Source organism: Stigmatopora argus, chromosome 6 (genome assembly GCF_051989625.1).
Source record: "Stigmatopora argus isolate UIUO_Sarg chromosome 6, RoL_Sarg_1.0, whole genome shotgun sequence".
Taxonomy (NCBI): domain Eukaryota; kingdom Metazoa; phylum Chordata; class Actinopteri; order Syngnathiformes; family Syngnathidae; genus Stigmatopora; species Stigmatopora argus.
The window spans coordinates 4,068,643-4,089,153 of NC_135392.1; the positions used below are offsets into that span (position 1 = coordinate 4,068,643).

General features: G+C 39.9%; 1 protein-coding gene and 1 long non-coding RNA gene across 16 annotated transcripts in view; one reads left to right on the forward strand and one right to left on the reverse strand.

Annotated features, from left to right (window-relative positions):
* The window catches only part of r3hdm2 (R3H domain containing 2), a 58,326-nt gene that overhangs the window by 32,329 nt on the left and 5,486 nt on the right, over positions 1-20,511 (forward strand). For 11 of the 15 annotated variants that reach the window (XM_077602139.1, XM_077602141.1, XM_077602142.1 and 8 more), the window contains 17 exons: positions 368-525; positions 605-826; positions 1,824-1,865; positions 2,306-2,392; positions 2,484-2,607; positions 3,304-3,382; positions 9,710-9,769; positions 10,598-10,738; positions 10,832-10,940; positions 11,490-11,585; positions 11,896-11,945; positions 13,162-13,215; positions 16,283-16,518; positions 16,722-16,855; positions 17,127-17,225; positions 17,721-18,011; positions 19,684-19,819. In XM_077602139.1, coding sequence (XP_077458265.1) covers positions 668-826; positions 1,824-1,865; positions 2,306-2,392; positions 2,484-2,607; positions 3,304-3,382; positions 9,710-9,769; positions 10,598-10,738; positions 10,832-10,940; positions 11,490-11,585; positions 11,896-11,945; positions 13,162-13,215; positions 16,283-16,518; positions 16,722-16,855; positions 17,127-17,225; positions 17,721-18,011; positions 19,684-19,819 — 1,897 coding nt within the window. In that variant the 5' untranslated portion in view covers positions 368-525; positions 605-667. The remainder of the gene's footprint in view (positions 1-367; positions 526-604; positions 827-1,823; positions 1,866-2,305; positions 2,393-2,483; positions 2,608-3,303; positions 3,383-9,709; positions 9,770-10,597; positions 10,739-10,831; positions 10,941-11,489; positions 11,586-11,895; positions 11,946-13,161; positions 13,216-16,282; positions 16,519-16,721; positions 16,856-17,126; positions 17,226-17,720; positions 18,012-19,683; positions 19,820-20,511) is intronic. The other 4 variants (XM_077602151.1, XM_077602154.1, XM_077602152.1 and 1 more) reach the window with 4 other exon arrangements.
* Positions 3,791-9,629, reverse strand: LOC144076164 (uncharacterized). Its single transcript, XR_013300754.1, has 2 exons — positions 9,024-9,629; positions 3,791-5,430 (listed from the first exon to the last, which is right to left on the reverse strand). It is a non-coding gene; the product is annotated as an uncharacterized LOC144076164 (long non-coding RNA).

Consider the following 20,511-nt stretch of genomic DNA (forward strand, 5'->3'; position numbering starts at 1 on the left):
TACTTTTATTAGAAAATAATATTAGCAAACAGTCTCATAAAATGTTGGTTTTCAATTTGTTTATTACACTTTTGTAGAGATAAACTGTAACCCCATAACAAAGAAATAGTTGTTCTTGGCATGCACATATAAAATATATTTTGCGTTCTTTTTACTCCCAAAACCTGCTTATATAGTCCAACTAAAGACACCGTGGATGCGCTAATCGCGTCATGCAATGCTAGTCTTCGAGTGACCTCTATATTTACCAAACAGGAGGAGAAATGCTTCAATTAAAAAGTTAATATTCAAGTAGATGCTTTGGTTAAAAAAAAGCAACTCACAAAACCGTTATGCTTACGAATGAACGCTATTTTTTTTTCTCTAGCCCAACCCTGAAGGCTAAGTCTTACTATGGCCTGCATTTGGCCTCCTATTGCAGTCCAGCCCAGTACACAACCTTAGTGGCTTCTTCACTGCATTCTCCTCTCGAGTGATTCCCATCTGCACTCGCCACGTGGAAAAACGGTCTGATACCAGCCAAAGGTACCGTGTGAATCACCATACTTTTCCATATCGAAACTCAATTTTGTCAAGCTTTTCCAACTTTTTCTTCTCCTTCCAGAAGCTCCTGGGTCCTGCACCCAACCCCCTCCCATCTCCCACCCTCTCCCTCTCCCAGAAGAAGATGTCAGTCAGCCTGACACCCGACATCCAGACGGAGGGAGAGAGTGGGCCACTCATTGAGCCCTGCGGTCGAGGAAAGACCTCCCCTCAGCCACAGGGCCCCCAGGAAGGGTCAGGAGAGGGTCCAGAGCCTGAAGACAGCTCACCACAAGATGTACAGGTTGGTTGGAATAAGCCACATCTACACGGACCCATTTCTACTCGCTTTTTTTCCCCTTGACCTATATTGACATCGCAAACCAAAACTATATTTGCTCTACTTAAATTCTCTGTTACAATTATTATAAACTTTCTTTCCCAACATTATATTACCGTATTTTCACGACTATATGGCGGATCGCATTTAAAGGCGCAGTGTCAGTAACGAGTGCTATTTCTGTATTTGACACACACACAGGACGCACCGTTTTTAAAGACGCAGCCAGGCATGGCAAAATATACTCCAGCTTAAACATACGAACACATGCTAAAAACACGTTTTTAAAAAGGCAACGGAAGCAAAACTGAGTTCGGTTGTACTTTATTTAGCCATTTTAAAATGTACTCGCGTCATCATAACCCACAAATCCATCAAAGTCCTCATTTTCTGTGTCCGAATTGAACAATTGTCCAAATGAGTCATTGAAAACGCTGAGTTTTATACGTTCGTCCAGGCGGCCACAATCCGTTCGCAAATAGTGGCTAGCTAGTAGCTAGCGTAACTACCCCGGCGCTGCCTGCCACCCTTCGTAAAGCTGTGTTGGTGTCGATGTCCAGGCCAATATCTAGCGGCAGGAGTTATTTTATAAATCCAACCGGAATGACGGCGAGCACCAAATTAGTGTGCTCGCCGTCATACTGGGTGGATTGACAAAAGAACCATATATCCCAGCAGTCACTGTGAAGTACTTTTTCTATGGGGAAAATAGTAGAGTCGGGGGCTGTTTGCCGTTGTTGTGAGAGCTGTAGAGGATGGTGTACCCTATCGACTGATTTATTTTATCGTGATAACAATTTTAGTATTGGTCCATATATAAAGCACACTGGATTATAAGGCGCCCTGTCTATTTTGGAGGAAATTTAAGACTTAAGTGTGCCTTTTAGTCGTGAAAATACGGTACTATCTTTAAAGACGTGTTCGACTTTCCTCACATAGTTACAAAATGTTTGTCTTGCAGAAACGGGCTCCTAACCACAGTCATGGCAGAAAAAGAGCCAAGGTAAATTTGTTAGTACATGAATTTTACCCACGTGACAACATTGCGTAGATTAAGACATTTTAGGAACTTTTTTTTAAGTATCCCCCAGAAAAAAACTGCAATGTAGTGAAGCCCACAAAAGTTGAGGTTGCAAAGTGAAGAAGGATCACATTATAGCTTTTACCGTCTTAACATTTGGACCACCCTCATTTCGTTCGAGTGGCTATAATCTGACTAAGGAAAGCAGTGTTCTAATGAGCTCTGCTCTATTTAGCCTCGGCGTGTTTGCCATGTGACACTTAAGGCGGTCCTCTTTCCTCTGGCCTTTTTTCCCCCCCTTTGCAACATTTTAATGCCTATTTAACGCAAGGGCCAATTTAGGTCCAATTTCTCACCCTTGTTGACACGCTTACTAGGCAAATATGCATTATAAAACTGGGAAAATGTCTTTATTGTTTCAGTCTAATGCTAAACTGAAACTGGTGAGGAGTCTTGCAGTTTGTGAAGAGTCTTCTGGTCTTTTTCCCAATGATGGCCCTCCAGAATCGGTACTGTCCCAGTATTGAATTTTTAAACTGACAGTTTTCCGTCTTGCACCTTCTTGGAATTGATGCGAACTATTGTTTTCTCTCACACAAGGATATTATCCAGCTTCATATCAGCTGTCCATCAGACAAAGAAGAGGAGAAGTCCTCCAAAGAGGAGTACGAAAATGAGGAGAAGGAGAAGAAGGACAAGACACCACGGAAGATGTTGTCACGTGGTAAGTCATTTTTGTTGCCATTTTTAAACCAGGTTGCCACGACACTTCTTTAACTATTTATGAAAATCTGACAAACCCTCTCAAACGAAAGAAATAAAACTGCCATTGTTGTACTACAACTGCCAGAATCCTCCATATTACATTTCTCGTTGTACCAAAAACTGACCTGACACAGCTGATTGCCACAGGTCACCCATACGCTTATAATTACAGAAACCCGGAATAACAGTAGAAGATGGAATAAAAGGAGCCAATTAAGAAGTGACCTGAAGATTCAATTCTTACCTTAAAAGTGTCTCCACTGCTAACAATAATTCCAAATTTCAGCTGTTCTATTATAAATTAAACGCACACAGACATGAATCTCGGCCATGAGAATGTGCCCGTCTTTTAATACCCACACAAGTGAAATGAATCAGATCATTTCTGTCAAGAAAAATGGGTTACCTTGCTTTTTCTTTCTCATTATCTTCCTCCCTTACACTTTAGGCAATGGCCCTCAGGCATCATTAGAAAGAGCGCGGCAAAGATCAAATGGCTGTCCTAACTGTCTAGTGTAGTGGAAAATAGTAGAAAACGATACCCGGAAGATGCTGTGTGTGTTTGTGTGAGGAGGGGGGTCTTTATGTCTTTGTGAGAGAGGACACAGAACCGGTTGCTTTACCTTTTCCTGATGTTCAATCTCTTGTCTGTCAGACTCTAGTCAGGAGTATACCGATTCCACCGGGATCGACGTGCACGAGTTTCTGGTCAACACACTGAAAAACAATCCCAGGTGGGTGCTTTTCCCTTAGTCATGCATATCTAAATTGTACTTGATCTACATATGTTAAAAGCGCCATCTGTTCTTCAGACGCGCAACTATATATAGAGTTTATTTAATCCGTTTGTAGCACACCAGTTGGTTGTGATGGGAATACTTGTTTTACTTTGATTTATGACTACATAAAATGAAGAAAATACCAGACTACAGACTTGAGGGGAGACGGGAATGTTTTTGTTGCCCCTCAGGGATTGCGTTCGATTCCCTTATAAACAAGACTTTAAAGTATAAATCAATACTGTTTGTTAGCTAAGGGCAATAGTTATGTTTTAAATAATAAAAAGAAAAAAAGCCTGTAAACAAGTGTTGGGTTCAAACACCAAACATTTGTTTCACCAACCTGTGAAGAAGGAAAGCACAGAGAATTTGAGTTAACTTTATTTAAAAAATGAGAGGTTCTCAGGACCGTTCGCGTCTCAGCCCTTCGAAAACACTCTGAAGAAAATCTCCCCTCGCCTATTCTCTTATTGTGTTTTGGGAGTGTCCAAGTTACAGGAAGTTTCAAGCTGATCAAAGGAGAGATAGTTCTCTCCCAGTTACCAAAGGTTCTTTGATCATGACCATATGCCCCTTCGAGATAACATCTTTACAGTCTCCCTCCTGATACCTTGCAACCCTCACAAAACAGTCCAACAGACAGGCGTCGGCCCCCCTGGGTAGTTCCTCTAAGGTGAAACTTTCCAGGGCCCAAGACACTCTCATTCTATTAACTAACATTTCAACAGTCATACCAGAATCAGGATAACTTATATAAAATAATTCCAACATAACCCTCCTGTTTATCCGGATTCTGCTATAAAATATCATCACCCATAACCTCTTCTTTTCAGATTTTCACATTACAGGATCACAAAAATAACAGAAAAACGTTACACTCAAAAGTCAACAAGGCATAGTGTTTAGCATCTGGGAACATGTCAGGCAGTCCCATGAACTGCATTTCCTCCTCATCTCCAGATGCGTCGGCATCGTCATCATCCCGTGGTTCGCCTCCAGGTGTCAATAAGGCATACATTTCGGATTTGACTGGTTCTATGGCATTTGTTATTAATCTTTCACATAACGCACGAATACAGGGAATGCAGCAACAGCCACAAGTTGTGAGAATGGCAGCACAAACAGCGATTGACATTAAAACTGATACAATCAACTGTTTGTACTCGCCAAACATGCTACCAAATTCACCCCACATTGAGGTGTCGATTCCAGAATGTTCTTTCATCTTGCTGTTGAGGGATCGAAGACCCTCCAGGGCCTTGGTTAAACTCCCGTCAGCTGCTGTGTTGTTCGGGATGAACGTGCAGCATTGGTCGCCAAAGATGGAGCACACGCCACCTTCCTTTGCCAGGAGCATGTCAACAGCAATTCTGTTCTGGAAGGCCATCAGGAGGTCACCGACAACTGTTCATGGATGGCTGCAAACCCTTCCTCCGTCCTGTTCTGGAGTCGTGCAATTTGGTCAGCGAGCTTATACTCATCTGGTATGCTGCAGGAAACTCCGATGTTGTTGATGTAGATTGGGTCCCCAGTCCCCATCCAGGAGCGGACCGCTTGGCTCTGCCTTTCCAGTGTTGATGCAGGACGTTTCCTGCACTTGTTTTCCAACTCGAGTCTCTGTGGGCGGGGCGTTCAGATACACCCAGGCTGTCACTGACAGTCCAGTCACTGTGATGTGGATGGCAACAGCTTTCACTGTGGCTTCTGTATAGAGGTGCAAAGTCTATGGGAGGTCAGGGTTAAGTGAGGGGTGCTCGTGGCTGGTGAGTAGACGTCAGATGAGTTTCTTCACGGACAAGGGTTTTGACACCGTCCGACTTAGTCCACTCAGAGTCACCTGTCTCGAACTCTTGACCTGATGAATCGACTTTGACTTTTCAGTGATCTTTGCTGCTGTGGAGGTTGGTGAGTTGGGCCACGAATGGGTCTTCCCATCGTGGAGAGAACCAGGACTTCATTTTTATGACTCGGATCAGGATCCAGTCACCTGGCTACACCACCTCCTGCAAGATAGACAAAAAGATCACGGCACCTTACATGTTCTTTGGATAAGTTTCTCTCCTTCATCTTCCCATAAAGGAAGTTGAAATGGTCTTCCAAGAATTATCTCAAAAAGTGTTAATCTCGAGCTAGTTCTACCAGTTGTTTTGCCATGTTTTGCACTATGCTGTTTGAAAAATGAGCTCCATTGTCACTCCAGATGATTCTGGAGATCCCATGTTCTTTACAGATCAATAAAATAACAAATTAAACAGTTCCTACAAAAATTTTAAAATAGGTATTTATACCTCTTCACCATACCTCCCCCCTGTTGAGACATTTATGGCTCAATTATGGAATACATTTTTGGTAGGTACGGTAGGCCTTTAGCTTTGTATAGTTCGTCTGCACTGTTCTTGAGATCAGCTCAGTTTTGTTGTTGTGTATGCTGCTGTGTTCTGTCGTTATCTTTAACACGTGCTTAACATTCATCATTATGTTTGTGAAAATTTAAATACCTTATCAGTCAAAATTAAACATGCTAGCTGATATTCTATTTTGAACACTGCTTCCTTGTTAAGATCAAAACCCATATTTGTCTTTTCCTTTTTCCTACAATTACACAAATTAACTAATCATACTAAGGATAGGAAAAATACAAAAAGCAAACCAGGCTGCTTTCTCCTCAGGAAAACAGCTTTCCCGTTCTCTGTAACAGTTTAGATTCACATCAATTAATATTCAGAAACAAAATGCACACATTTATAATTCTAAATAGAATTGAACCCAGTAAAATGTAATCACCCCTTGTTTGTCAGGGTCAATATTTTTAGCATAATTGTATCTTTTAGAGCAATTAAAGCCCATTACCTTTAAAATGCATACTAATCAAGTCCCAATTCATCTAACAATGTGTATTGCGTTGCATATTAACCTCAGTGTTTTTTTTTTCAAAATATCCCAATCTAGTAGTCTTATTATCAAATGTAACATTCCATTGTCTTCGGAGTTTGCCAATCATCTCCTATAAAACTTTCTTAATCAATATTTTTCCAATATTCAGGCATAAAATTAAATTCTAGTTACATTTCTATCCATTGTAGTTTCTCTTTTCTCTCTAATTGTTTACTTCAACTATATGTAAGAAGATCTAGTCACAATTGTTTACTTTAACTATCTGTAAGAAGGTGTAGTCCCAATTGAAACGCTTTTTTTATATGGAGACAATAAAACCAATATAAAAAGTTCCTTATGGCTTACAGCATTGCTCCCCGAGCAATAATCTTTCCAATCAATATTGGAGTGCTTGCCATTTTATCTGATTACGTCAAAAAGTTTATCTTACCTGTCTCATCATACGTTTCAACTGAGAGAACCTTCTTACAGAGCACAAAATGGATCCGCTATTTTCATGTCTGCTGGTTTGGTCAGGAACATTTGCACTCTCATCCTGGGTTGCTCATCATGTTTCCTGTTGAGAAATGCAATCTCCCTCTGCCAACCCAAAATTAATGCGTTTCTTTAAAGTTTTTTCTTTTATGCAGACATATGATTAGCCTCATCCTCCAATTCCAATCGTGTAGTTAATAATGGTGTTTGGTATATTCCACTAAATTAGATTTCCATTTTTTTTTTTTTCTTTTCGGAACGAAATATGGAAACTTTTGTCAATTCAGTCAATTATTCTGTTAACACAATTTGGATGCCATTATCACAATAAATCAATAGTACTTTGGAATTTGGTATCAAGCACTGTCTTTTCAGTGCTCCTAAATTTTGCATAGCAGATTTGTTTCTCCACTTCAAATTTCACGTTTGGAGTACTGCTGCTTTCTCATTAAAATTTCATTTGACTAAACAATTTTCCATAATTTTCATCAAAATTTGATTTCAAATTTCTAAATCATTTTCCACCTTGATATCTGATTGATTATATCTTGATGGTCGGCCAATTAGAAACACAAAAAGACAAACAATTTATCTAAATTTACCTAATAATTTGGATAAATGCCATTTCTGCATTGTTTTCATGTTTGATATCATTAATAATTTGGATGATTCTTAATACTTAAGTCTAAATCGCAAATCATTCTCATATTTCTAAAACCCAATAGTTAAAGCTCTGGCTGAATTCCTATCCGCTCTAAGAAGGCAGTTTTATTTAAAATAAGAGCCATTTTCTGTGCTCACTATTACCTCAATTATAATTCAGGGAAAATAACCATTCACTAGGCATTTCCTAATATAAATTTTAGTGTTTAATAAAAGACCCATAATTTTTCACTAATATATCATAACACTATCAACTATCTCTGTCTCTCTTGTGGTAGTCTTTCCTGCCCTTTGTCTTTGGTGTGAAGGGAGCAGTAAGCTGTATGGGCGACCCCCCCCTTCCCCTCTCCTTTTGTTTGCAAAGAGTGTGCTTAGCTTGAGGGGGGTCCGCATCTTTGAAGGGGGGTTTCACCACCTTTTTTATCTATCTATCCCCTTACTTTTGTTAACCATTTGTTTTGCTACCTCCTGTTTTAGTCGTGCGCTATCATGTCGTCGCTGTGCGCGGGGAGGGTTGCCCCCGCATTCCCTGGCTATGTGGCCCTCTTTGCCGCACGACCAGCAGGCCCCCTTTCCCCCCCCTCGTCGTCGTGCTCCCTGCTTACGTGTGGAGCCTCGCACGAGGAGAGCTGAAGAGGGACCACTGTTTTTTAACAGGCCTAATATAGTTATCTCTTCTCTTTTTTGTTTAGCTACTTTCTCAACCTCTTCTATTTGCCCTGCTATTCGCAACCACGCTTTGGTTTGATCATAACCTTGTTTTTGCATTTTACTTCGTTTTTTGTTACACGATTTTTCGATTTTTTGTTGTAGTTCACGGATATCTTTTATTATTAGTCTACCAGTGAACCCATATTTTTTACCCAATAACGCAAGGATTCCACCGCGTCGGGATCCTCTCTATGAACTATCTTCCAGTCTTTAGACGCAAGTTCCGAGAGGAATTCCTCTTTTTTACTTGTTTTACTTTGTACTTTACCCATTTTTGAATAAAATTTAGTCCCAGTGGGTCTTTGCACCTATAGTGCACTAACACTGGGTTTAGACAACAGGATGTCGATAAATTCCTTTAGTGGTAAACTCACTTCAACCTTTTCAGGCGGAGTCTCATGTCTACATACATCCACTAAAGGTCGACATTTGTCTCCTGTTGTTTGATATGAGATACAAATCACCAAATGGTAAAATGTATTTCCAAACACACTTTTTGCACGTTCACTCCTTTTAATTCGCAACCAAGGCTCCGCAAACCTTTACAGAGTTTAATTAGTCTTTTGCAACTAAGGGTGTCTGTTACGCCACGAATTTCTGGTTATTGTTTGTTCAATACAACTTGGACTCCGATATCCTTTACAGAGTTTAATTAGTCTTTTGCAACTAAGGGTGTCTGTTACGCCGCGGATGTTTGTTGTTTGAATTTTACCTGATAGGGCCTAGGATTGTCAGGGTTTTCATTTATTTAATTTTACAGAGTTTAATTAGTCTTTCCAACTAAAGGGGTCTGTTACGCCTTCATTCATTCCTTTTTTCTCATTCATTCCTTTTTTAAATAAAATTTACTCACAATTCTCTGCGTCCTCGGTATCCCTTCAACCTTTGGACCCCAGCCCGTAAGGAAGAAACAGTCCTCGAAAAGGATCTTTATGCTGTGGCCACAGACTTTTCTGGATCTTGCTCACTTGCTGGGATCGTCCGGTATCTTGGAATCCGGCTCGAAGGACCAATTAAATGTTGGGTTCAAACACCAAACATTTGTTTCACCAACCTGTGAAGAAGGAAAGCACAGAGAATTTGAGTTAACTTTATTTAAAAAATGAGAGGTTCTCAGGACCGTTCGCGTCTCAGCCCTTCGAAAACACTCTGAAGAAAATCTCCCCTCGCCTATTCTCTTATTGTGTTTTGGGAGTGTCCAAGTTACAGGAAGTTTCAAGCTGATCAAAGGAGAGATAGTTCTCTCCCAGTTACCAAAGGTTCTTTGATCATGACCATATGCCCCTTCGAGATAACATCTTTACAGTCTCCCTCCTGATACCTTGCAACCCTCACAAAACAGTCCAACAGACAGGCGTCGGCCCCCCTGGGTAGTTCCTCTAAGGTGAAACTTTCCAGGGCCCAAGACACTCTCATTCTATTAACTAACATTTCAACAGTCATACCAGAATCAGGATAACTTATATAAAATAATTCCAACAACAAGTCCAGCCAATAATCTTGCTTTTCCCTCTCTCGTCCCCCACTTTGCACTGCCAGGGATCGAATGATGCTGCTCAAACTAGAACAAGATATCCTGGACTTCATTAATGATGACAAGTAAGTGACTCTTTTTTCCCAGGGGGTTCTCACGTCCATGTATTTACCTTATTTTCTCACATATTAGCCGCCTTCGCGTATAAGCCATGTCCTTAAAATTGTTGAATTTTACCATTTCCCTCGTATAAGCCCCCCCAATTCACAATTTTCACCTCCATATTCATGGTTTTAATAGGGAGTACAAATATGTTACTTTGAAGGGAAAATCTTAAGAAAAATCATCGCACATGGTATTTCTGAGATTCTGTATGAATCGAAAGGATCGTCTGCTGGATTGCACATTCCGAAAGGGTGTTGCCTGCATGTAGACAAATTCAAAAAGGAGGTCACGTGAGCAGTACAACCAGGAAGTTTCATCCCGTATTCGGGAAATTTCTTGGTTGCAGTAGCAAGACAGACACAAGACACACGAGACATTGTAGACCTAGGTAAAAAAAATGTTTTTATATATTTTATGCAAGATACGTTTGTTTTTCTTGAATTTCATTCATAGACATCAAAATAAAATAAATCTGCGTTTTATCTGTTTATCTTTTCTCTATTTTGAAACAAATGACCGTATTGGCTGCATTGTCTTGCGTTATGGTGTTTTGTGTATATCAAGTCTAATTTGTGCGCATATAAGCCTTATCATTTTTTTGGGGCGAAAAATACGGCGTATATGCGAGAAAATAAAGTGTTTGAGTCAACACATTGGGCAATGTTGCCCATCAGCGCTCTCGTGGTCCAATTTCTAATTTTCCCCCTTGGGATGAGATGACAGATGGATTTTGTTAAATAGCAGAATTCAGTCTAGTTTCTCTCAAGTCTGTGTTCTCTTTCCCATAGCAACCAATACAAGAAATTCCCTCAGATGACGTCTTATCACCGCATGTTGCTGCACCGCGTGGCCGCCTACTTTGGCATGGATCACAATGTGGACCAGACGGGCAAGGCGGTCATCATCAACAAGACGGGCAACACACGCATGTGAGCGTTCGTTCGAGACCGCGGTCGAGACGGTTCGACCTTTTTTCGCCCCCAATGGCACTATATCACTAAACTTGTTTGATGGTCCTGTAGCCCTGAGCAAAGGTTCTCGGAACACATCAAGGATGAGCGCAACATGGATTTTCAGAAGAAATTCATACTCAAGAGAGATGATGCCAGCATGGATAAGGATGATAATCAGGTAGAATGGATGCATCTCAATGTACTGAATAGACATTCTAGTGCAGGGGTGTCAGACTCGGGTTGGTTTGCAGGCCGCGTTAACGTCAACTTGATTTCATGTGGGCCGGATCATTTTAGATATAATATTTAGATTTTTTAAAATAAATGGATTAAAAGAACTGGATTAAATGCCCCGAATATTCAGTTTTTTATAGATCTAAAACAATGTTTATTCTAGCTTTTTTAAATATATTTTTAGATTTTACAAAATGATTTTTGAACTAAAAACACCGAAAAAATGGATTAAAAATTACAATTATTGATTTAAAAGGGGGAAAATCAGGAAATGTAATATACATCCATACTCTTCATTTTAATTTGATCCTAAAACAGAAAGTCGGCACTCATGATTTACTTTCCCGGGCCACACAAAATGATGTGGCGGGACAGATTTGGCCCCCGGGCCGCCACTTTAACACGTGTTCAAGTGGATTGCTTTCTTTTTTTTTTAATCTTGTATCGTTTTCTCTCATCAATTGCTTTCCTCAATTCTCTTTCCCAATTTTAGATTCGTGTGCCACTGCAGGACGGCCGGCGTAGCAAATCCATCGAGGAACGAGAGGAAGAATATCAGCGGGTACGAGACCGGATCTTTGCCCGAGAAGTAAGTGTTTGATCTTGGTTTTGCTTAAGTAAAAACCACTCGCCTATACACGTTTACACGATGTGTAATGTATTCTTCGAAATGAACATGCCAAAACCTGCACTATAAATACAAATACTAGATTGGAGCACCAAATTTTATGAATGGTAACCAGTTAAAACAACCATGGTTGCAAAGCGTGACTCACTTGTGTCAGTTTTTTTCCCATTTGTTTTTATTAAATTTTGCCTTTGGAGAGTTTTCAAGCTCTTTGCGTTAATGTAGAAAATGACAATGCCTCGGGATGAATGAAGCCTTTCATAATGTGCAGGTGTCCTTTTTTTTACAGTCTTCTCAGAATGGATACATCAACGACAACAGGTAAGATAATGCGTTGCCGCTCAATGTTTTTTTTCTGTTTGACATTCATATAAAAGATAGGTTTCAATGGCAATACTTTCACACTAAATCTCACAAGTGTAACCAAGCATAGATTTCGCAACACTATTAAAAGATGGAGTTAAACATCGCATGGTTCTAATGACACAATTCAATCTTTTCTTTATCCTTAAGGGGCACATTTTGGATTTGTTAATTTCGGTATCCGTTTGGACTGCAATGGTAAACCGTATGCATCTTTCTCACTCAAAGAATATGCTTATAAAATGTCTTTATTCCTCAATAAAAGATTATTTATTGCCCCCCTTAAAAAATATTGGATAAAATAGTTTTAAAAGAAAAAATTAAGGATGTCTAATGAATGACGATAAAAATTAGATCCATTTCAGTTAGTTGGATTGGATTGGATAACTTTATTCATCCCGTATTCGGGAAATTTCATTGTGGCAGTAGCAAGAGGGTGATTAGACAGAACAAGAAAGCAAAAGCACAAAGTACAAAGCAAATCTAACAGAACGAATAAAGTTGTAAAAACATTAAAGTAAAAAGTATAAAGTACAAAGTAAAGGAAAAAGGAATGTATTAAGAAATATTAAAATGTAATTAAAAAAAAGATAGAAGGGCTGTAAAACACGAAAAACAAATCAGAGTGGACAGAGCTACTGCCACTGGCTTCCGCGTGACGGCGCCATCTTGCCTATGCCTATTGAGACCATGGTAAATATGTAAATTAGATATAGGTTACCCCATCTAAATAAGCTTTCTGATGTCAAAATGCACAGAATGGTGAACTATAGACATCATCGCAGACACACGAAAATAATAATAATTACCAACTAAATTTTAACAACAGTGAGCAAACAGACATTAATTGGAATTGTACACTTTGACTGCCAGTGTGAATGAATCCATCTTGAGTTATTCTAAATTTTCTCTCCCAACTACTTGCAAGATTTGCAGTATTTGGAAAAATAAATGGAGGGAAATGCAGCGCAGCAATGTCGTACTGCTCGTCATGCCGAGAAAAGGGAAAGCCTGAGCTAGCTAACCGTCATGAAAGTTGCCTTGTGTGCATTTTGGCATTTCCCTCGTCCTTTTCAGGATCGAAAGTGCCTCACTTGTGACGACCTCTTCCCCCTCTGTTGTCAAACTACAGTCTTGTAATGCCAGCGTTTTCTCCTAATATTAACCCCAACAGACTTTCCACCGATGGCTACTGCTCTAGCTCTCAAAAGAGGAGGCAGATCTTTAGGTATTGGGGTGCTGTTGAACTTGTACTTGTCTGTTGCCATGCTCATACTTGAAAGTGGATTAGTGATGATACTGGTGACTTGTGGTTTTTATTTTTTTTGATATCGCTGCTTGGCCTAGTCTGCTGATGGATGGCTATTCCACCCTTCTGCACCGTGGGGTTCCCTTGTGGCCCATGCATGGCTGCTTTGTGGTTTCACTGAGGACTGACTGATGTATTTTACCTTTTGGACCTACCATTCACCCACACCATCGTATAAAGTACTCACCTTGCCTCCACGCCGACATGTTTGTTTTGTGGTCGGCCTACTCTTGTAGTTTTTGTTAGCATGTCCCATGTTGCCAACAACCATAAATAGTTATGGAGCCAAGGTGAGGAGATGGCCGGGCTGAAATAATGATTCAAAACTGCTGACTTAAGTTGCTGTGTTCCCTTTTGACCTCCAAAGGAACCAAACACATGGTAACTGTAATCACTAACGTTCGTGCAACCTTAATTTTCGGCTATTTTTCAGACGCTTAGAGGCTTCCTGTTATATACATCACCTTTTTATTGACCTTTAAGGGTAATGTCAATCCCTTTTCGTCCCCAATGTGGGCACTCTCTCAGACTCTTGGGTGGATGTCACGGGCAGAAAACACTTTGTTCCTGTGTTGCAGTCTTTGTTTTAAGATGTTTTAATGTCAGGCATTTGTAGGAAACATAAACAGTACATTATTTCGATTTTATTTCTCCCAAAACACATTGTATGTGCCAGCACCAACAGGTTATGTCCAAAAACATGTTACAGTGGTGCCTTGAGATACGAGCTCGTATGTCGATTTACTCGTATCTCAAATCAACGTTTCCCATAGAAATTAACTAAATACAAATTAATTCATTCCCACCCTCTGAAAAAAAAATCTGGATATTACAATGGAAAAACATTTTTATTGGTTGTAATTCTACTAACAGAGTAACAAATAACTAGTGGTTATGATGTTTTATAAACATACATGTCAACCTCTGCTGATAACTGCCCTTATAAATGATTATGATTCCCCTTACAAACCCCCCAAAAACCTTACAAACACCGTACGAGTCATCGCATGACTTTCGATGTTCCACGCTGGTCAGTAAAGTTGTGTCATTGGGTGTATATTGCCCAATTTTGTGACTCCATGGCTCAGCGAAAAACAATGAACAATTCTATTTCCTCTTACTCCATAAAAACAGCATTAATTAGTATGTTTTGTTGCTGGCTTTAGCTCATACGCATCCTTGCCAGACAAAATATATGAATCGTATATTCACTCCACTCTGCTGAATAGAAGCTGCCATTTTTCCCTCAACGGAATGCCTTAGCTTTGAAGGAAATTGAGCTTCTGCTTAGATGAGACAACAACAAAAAAGCTTACTATTTACGTCTGGCAACGAGAGACTCCGGAGAAGAAATGATCACGTCCTCCGTCAGCACATCCTTCATTTCACCTGCATCCGTAAAAACGTCAGCCTTTATACAAAATGGCACCCTGCCTTAACAATATGTCCATTAATAAAACAGAGTTTTATTTGGAGTGGCCACTACACAACACTCCGATCGGATATACTGTACGTCACTCTTCTAAGGACTCCATCACAGCTTTTAAGATCTTTTATCTCACCATTGGTCATGTCAATCCACATTTCTTGTGACGGAGGGCTTTCCCCGAGCGGTGCTTTCCCTTACCGTGTGATCGTTGGTTTTCTCGACAGCTGCCCTTATCCAGGGTGACAGCATCACAACACCAAACCACAACAGATCAGCCAGCGTGTGTATATAGAAACATAGTGTTCGAAAAAGTAGTAGTGGTGAACCAGTGGTAGTGAAACTTATCTAGACCATGTTTGTGTGTTAGTGTCGATGTTTTCTGTATTTTGTCAACTGTGCCTGTGGGCTTTTTTTACTGGGTTTGTGTTCTGTTTCTTGTCTGCAGTTTAACCCCGTTTAAATGTTTGCATGGGCTGTTTTTGTGTGTGCAGTGGAACCTCCAAGGTCACTGGAGGTTTTTTTCCCATGATGCAATATAGCGTCCTTATGATTTTTATTTGCATTATTGAATAATTTCTACTAAAAACTAGTGTAATAATTTGTTATAAGCAAATCAGAAGTGTAGTTGTTAATTGGAATGCAGGACTAAATGCTAACTATTTTTGACCTTTTCTTTCATTTTAATGAATATTTTAAAATGTATGCATAATATTTTGGATATATTTGAAAATATTCTATGAAAAACACTTGTTTAATTCTTCTGTATGTAGGAATAATATTAACCAGGGTTTACTCTTCATTAGGCAAGTGACTAAAACTTCAAATGATTAATTATTTTATATTGTTATCAATTGGAAAATTTGAAAATATACATGGCAGAAACCATTTGTAATTAGTCTCTTTAATAATGTAAAAGTTTATTATTATTTTCTTCAGTGCCTGATAACTAAACAGAATTTGATTTTTTTTTTTTAAGTGCAAATGTACAAAAATGATTGAGCACTCACTATGAGTCCTGAATACTATTTTCCTGAACATACCTTAACTTGCTGAAAGACATCCAAATTTGCATTTCTGTTTGACAATTACTTGTCTGCATCATGTTCAGTTCATTATGTGGTTGTTTCCTCCCGTCTCGTTTTGTTTGTTGCAAGTGTCATCTCGTCTTTGAATCACTGTCAAAGAATCTGGTGTTTGTCTGGAGCGTCTATTTTTTTTTCTCTCTCTGCATGTATTTTCTCTGGTTTGTTTATATGTGCGTGTGGCTCTGAAATATTGTGGTTAAATGTCTTTCCAATTCCAAATTCTTGTCAAGTGGCTCCTTGCCTGACTTGTATTTTGCACCTGTGTTGAGAATCCTCACCCCCAAAACTCATACGTTCACATTGTTGATATATTTGTTGACGACTTGACTGGACTTGTGTGCTCTTACAAGCCTCCATCCAGTATGTTTATCTTCAATCTAGACCTTGATTTCATTGTTACGTCTTCCTTTATTGCTATCTCCGAATTGACCTTTTTTGTTCATGCCATCTTTCCACCTTCATCTCCTCTCAGAGGGAACCGCGACAGCTCCAGCCGGGCGTCCAGCAGTCGTCAAAGCAGCACGGACAGCGACATGAAATGTTTGGAGCCGCGGCCCTGGAGCAGCACCGATTCGGACAGCTCCAATCGCACGCTTCGTCCCCCCGTCACCAAAGCCAGCAGCTTTTCTGGCATCTCCATCTTGACACGCGGGGACAGCCTCGGCAGCAACAAAGGCTCGCAGGGGAACTGCAAAGGCTCTCGCTCCGGTAAGGACTAAAATAAAGCAGGGGAGAATGGGGTTGGTCGTCACTTAAAAATAAAAAATAACATAGAGCAAGGGTGTCAAACTCGGGTTGGTTTGCGGGCCGCATTAATGTCAACTCCATTTCACGTGGGCTGGACCATTTTAGATATAAAATTGAGATATAATATAGATTAGTCAGTCCTGATGTGTGTCCCCCACCTGTAGCCTCCCAGTCCAGCCGTAGCCTGCTACCCTGTCCGACGCAGCCGCCCCAGCAGCCTCAACCGCAGGCTATACCGCAGACCGCCCTCCTGCCGACTCCGCAGCAACACCCCATGGGCAACCACATCATCGCTCAGGTAACAATCAGCACAAATTACATTTTTTTTAGTACCTTCCAATGAGTTGAGTTTTTAGAATATTTATCATTCTTTAACAAGTCTTTTCCCAATAACAATCTCTATTACCCTGAACATTAACATCTTTTCTACTCTGATTGAAACCAGTTATTTTCCGATGTCTTCATGTATCTTTATTTTCCTTCTTCTACCTGCTTCTGACACCTTTCCTCTCACTACTCTTCCTCTCTTTTTGGTATGTGTGTGCGTCTGTGTGTATGCATGTGTATAGCCGGTAGCATCTCTGCAGCCCTCTCAGCCTGTCTCCTACTCCAGTCCCTCCTGCCCCCAGGTTCTCCTGCCAGTTTCTCCTCCCCAGCAGTACACAATGGTACTGGCCCAATGTGTGGCGTCATTACTTTGTTTTTTTCCCTCATTGTTTGACTTATATATTCAGACAGCAAATAACCATTGCTATATTCATCTACACACTAACAAAAGGCCTACGTAGTTATCTTTTGCTGCATAAAATATTTTAACTACTACAAATGCTCCTTGAATATTATTGAAAAAAACGGTAAGAACAGAAAAGAGCGCAGTAATGTCACCGTCACCATCATGACTAATTACATATGGCTCATAGTATACAATAATGATGAAATACATATTTTTCCAACATGATTTAAAAAAGTACCCAAAAAAATGAACATATCTATCAGGTATTTGGGTTTTACTGTTTTTAATGGTAATATTTTTTTATCGTACAACACCGATGGGCAACGATATAGGGTTCCAACCCCTAATACAATTTGAAGTTACGAAAATAATGACGGTATAATATTAAGTGCTTCCCCCCAGATGTTTTAATCAGGATTCCCCCCCACAGGGAGAAGAACTGGCACCCCAGTTTAGCCAAATGACACTGAGCCGCCAGGGCTCCAGTGAGAACCCAGAGCCGCCCTCCCTGTACCAAGGTCCTCCCACTGTCCTCTCCCAGCATCCCCCTCCTCAGACCAGTTACATCATGGCCACCACCGGCCAGCCCCTACCTCCTCCGTCTGGCTACCAGCCCGCCACGGGACATCCGCACCCTCCGCCGCCACCGCCGCCTCCGTCTCAGCCCGTCATGCAGGCGCCGCCACCGCAGGGCTATATGCAGCCTCCTCCGCCCCAGCAAGTAAGTTATTTGTCATGGGTAAAAACATACTGTAGAAAAGGGCTGGCATAATTGACTACCATTTCATGTGGGCTGGGCCATTTTATATCTAATATTTAGATTTTTTAATTGTTTTTATTGTATTAAAATAACTAGATCAAAAGCCCTAAATAGTCAGTTTTTATAGTTCTAAAACAATGTTTATTTGAGCTTTTTTTTCTTAGTAATGGAAAATGTCTTTTAATCATGTTTTTATTTCAAATGAAAACAAAATATTTTTTTAAAGTGGAAAACGAAAAATATTTGTATATTTATTTTTAGATTTTGCAAAATGCTTTTTGAACTAAAAACACTAAAGAAAAAAATAGGATTAAAAAAATGCAATGATTGATTTTAAAAAGGGGAAAATCAGGAAATGGAATGTACATCATCTATAATCATTTGAATTTGATCCTAAAACAGAAAGTCGGCACTCATGATTTACTTTCTCGGGCCGCACAAAATGATGCGGCGGGCCGGATTTGGCCCCCGGGCCGCCACTTTGACACCTGTGGACTAATCCATAATTAATTGAATTGTTTTGAAACGAATGCTTTTATTGTCATTAGACAAGTATGAGATTTAAAGCCTCAACACAAAGTGGACAATAACAACAATAAACAAACAGGCAAATAATAAATAATAACAATAACTAATAAATAAATAAGTAGTTAACAATATAAATACGTAGGGAACTGTCAAATAGGGAAGTGCACACAACAACAACTAACAAACACATGAACAGATAATAAATCAATAATAATAAATAATCAATAAATTAGTAAGTGAAAGAACAGTCATTCACATATATATATATATATATATATCACATATTTGCTGCCAGTGATGAAGACTTCTCTCGCTTGGCATTATTTACATTTTTCTCTCCTCCATTTAGGTATTTTATTTTTTATTATTATTTTATACCACAGTCAGAATCCATCAAGGTATAATTAATTTCTATTCAAGGTGAGCCTTTGAACGTGCAGCAATGGCTATAATGGGAAGCATTAGGTAAGGACATAGGTTAATTCTAGAGCAGGTGGCTCTTTTTTTTTTTTAGTTCAGTCTTAATAGCTACACTCGCTCATTGTGAGGCTTTGCCAATAGTGTTGCATCCGGGTGAAAAGCATTCCAGTGTGTATTTTCCTCGAGCTTTATTACAGTGCAAGTACCACACAATACAAACAGCGGTTTCTAGTTTCTGACAGCGATGCCCTTTGTTGTTCAACGTGTAGGCAGTCCCCAGTGTGACCAGAGCAGAGGTATTGGCAGGTGCACCCCCAGAAAAAGGCTGGATGTTTTCATGCAGGAAGAACAAATCGATTCACTTTCCCCTCATGCCTTCCTGCTGCATGTCTTATTTGCAATTTGTAGCTTCCACTTTTAGCCTCGTTGTATAAGACGCAAGTGCTTCAAACCGCAACATTGGCTAAATCCCATTGATTTTTTTCTCTCGGAAAGTTTTATTCGCCTGTTCCATTTTCCACGCTCAACGGGAGGATAAAGGGGAAAGAGAGTTACATTTGTTAGCCTGTACAGTGGATGTTTTGACCACGTCTTCTAAAATATGTTTAAAAGAAGGTCTTGATATTATTGACAATCATTCTCATGTAATAATCTTAGTCATTTTTTTTACCCCATTTGTCTCCAGATACAAGTTTCATATTATCCTCCTGGTCAGTATCCCAGTTCAGGCCAGCAGTATCGTGTGGCCCAGCCCATGTCCCACCAGGTGTCTTACCCTGCTCAACGCACACAGCCCATGGCTCAACCTGCACAGCAGTCAGGTTTGTACATTTGCTTCAGGATGCATAGTATTTAGACATGTATACTGTATTTTCTCGCATACAAGGCGTATTTGTCGCAAAAAAGTTGACTGAATCGAGGGGTACAGCTTATATGCATATACCATATTTTCACGACTATAAGGCGCACTGCATTATAAGGCGCACCCTCAATGAATGACACATTTTAATTTTTTTTCCATACATAAAGCACACTGGATTATAAGGCACCCTGTCTATTTTGGAGAAAATTTAAGACTTGAGTGCGCCTTATAGTCGTGAAAATGTGGTAAATTAGACTTGACATGCACAAAACGCCATATTTTGACATCTAAGAGGGAAATTCAAGAGGAAAAAAATGTATCTTGCATAAAACTCATTCACTTGCTCGCTCAGGGCGCCGACATCTTACCTAGGGATGACAAACTAGACCGCTACCGACACACTTCCTGGTTGTACTGCTCACATGCCTTCCTTTTTGAATTTGTCTACGTGCAGGCAACACCCTTTAGGAATGTGCAATCCAGAAATCGATTTATAAAGTATCTCAGAAATAGCACGTGCGATGATTTTTCTAAAGCTTTTCCCTTCAAAGTAACACATTTGCACTCTATTAAAACCATGAATATGGAGGTGAAAATTGTGAAGGGGGCGGCTTATACGAGAGAAATCGTAAAATTCAACGATTTTAAGGC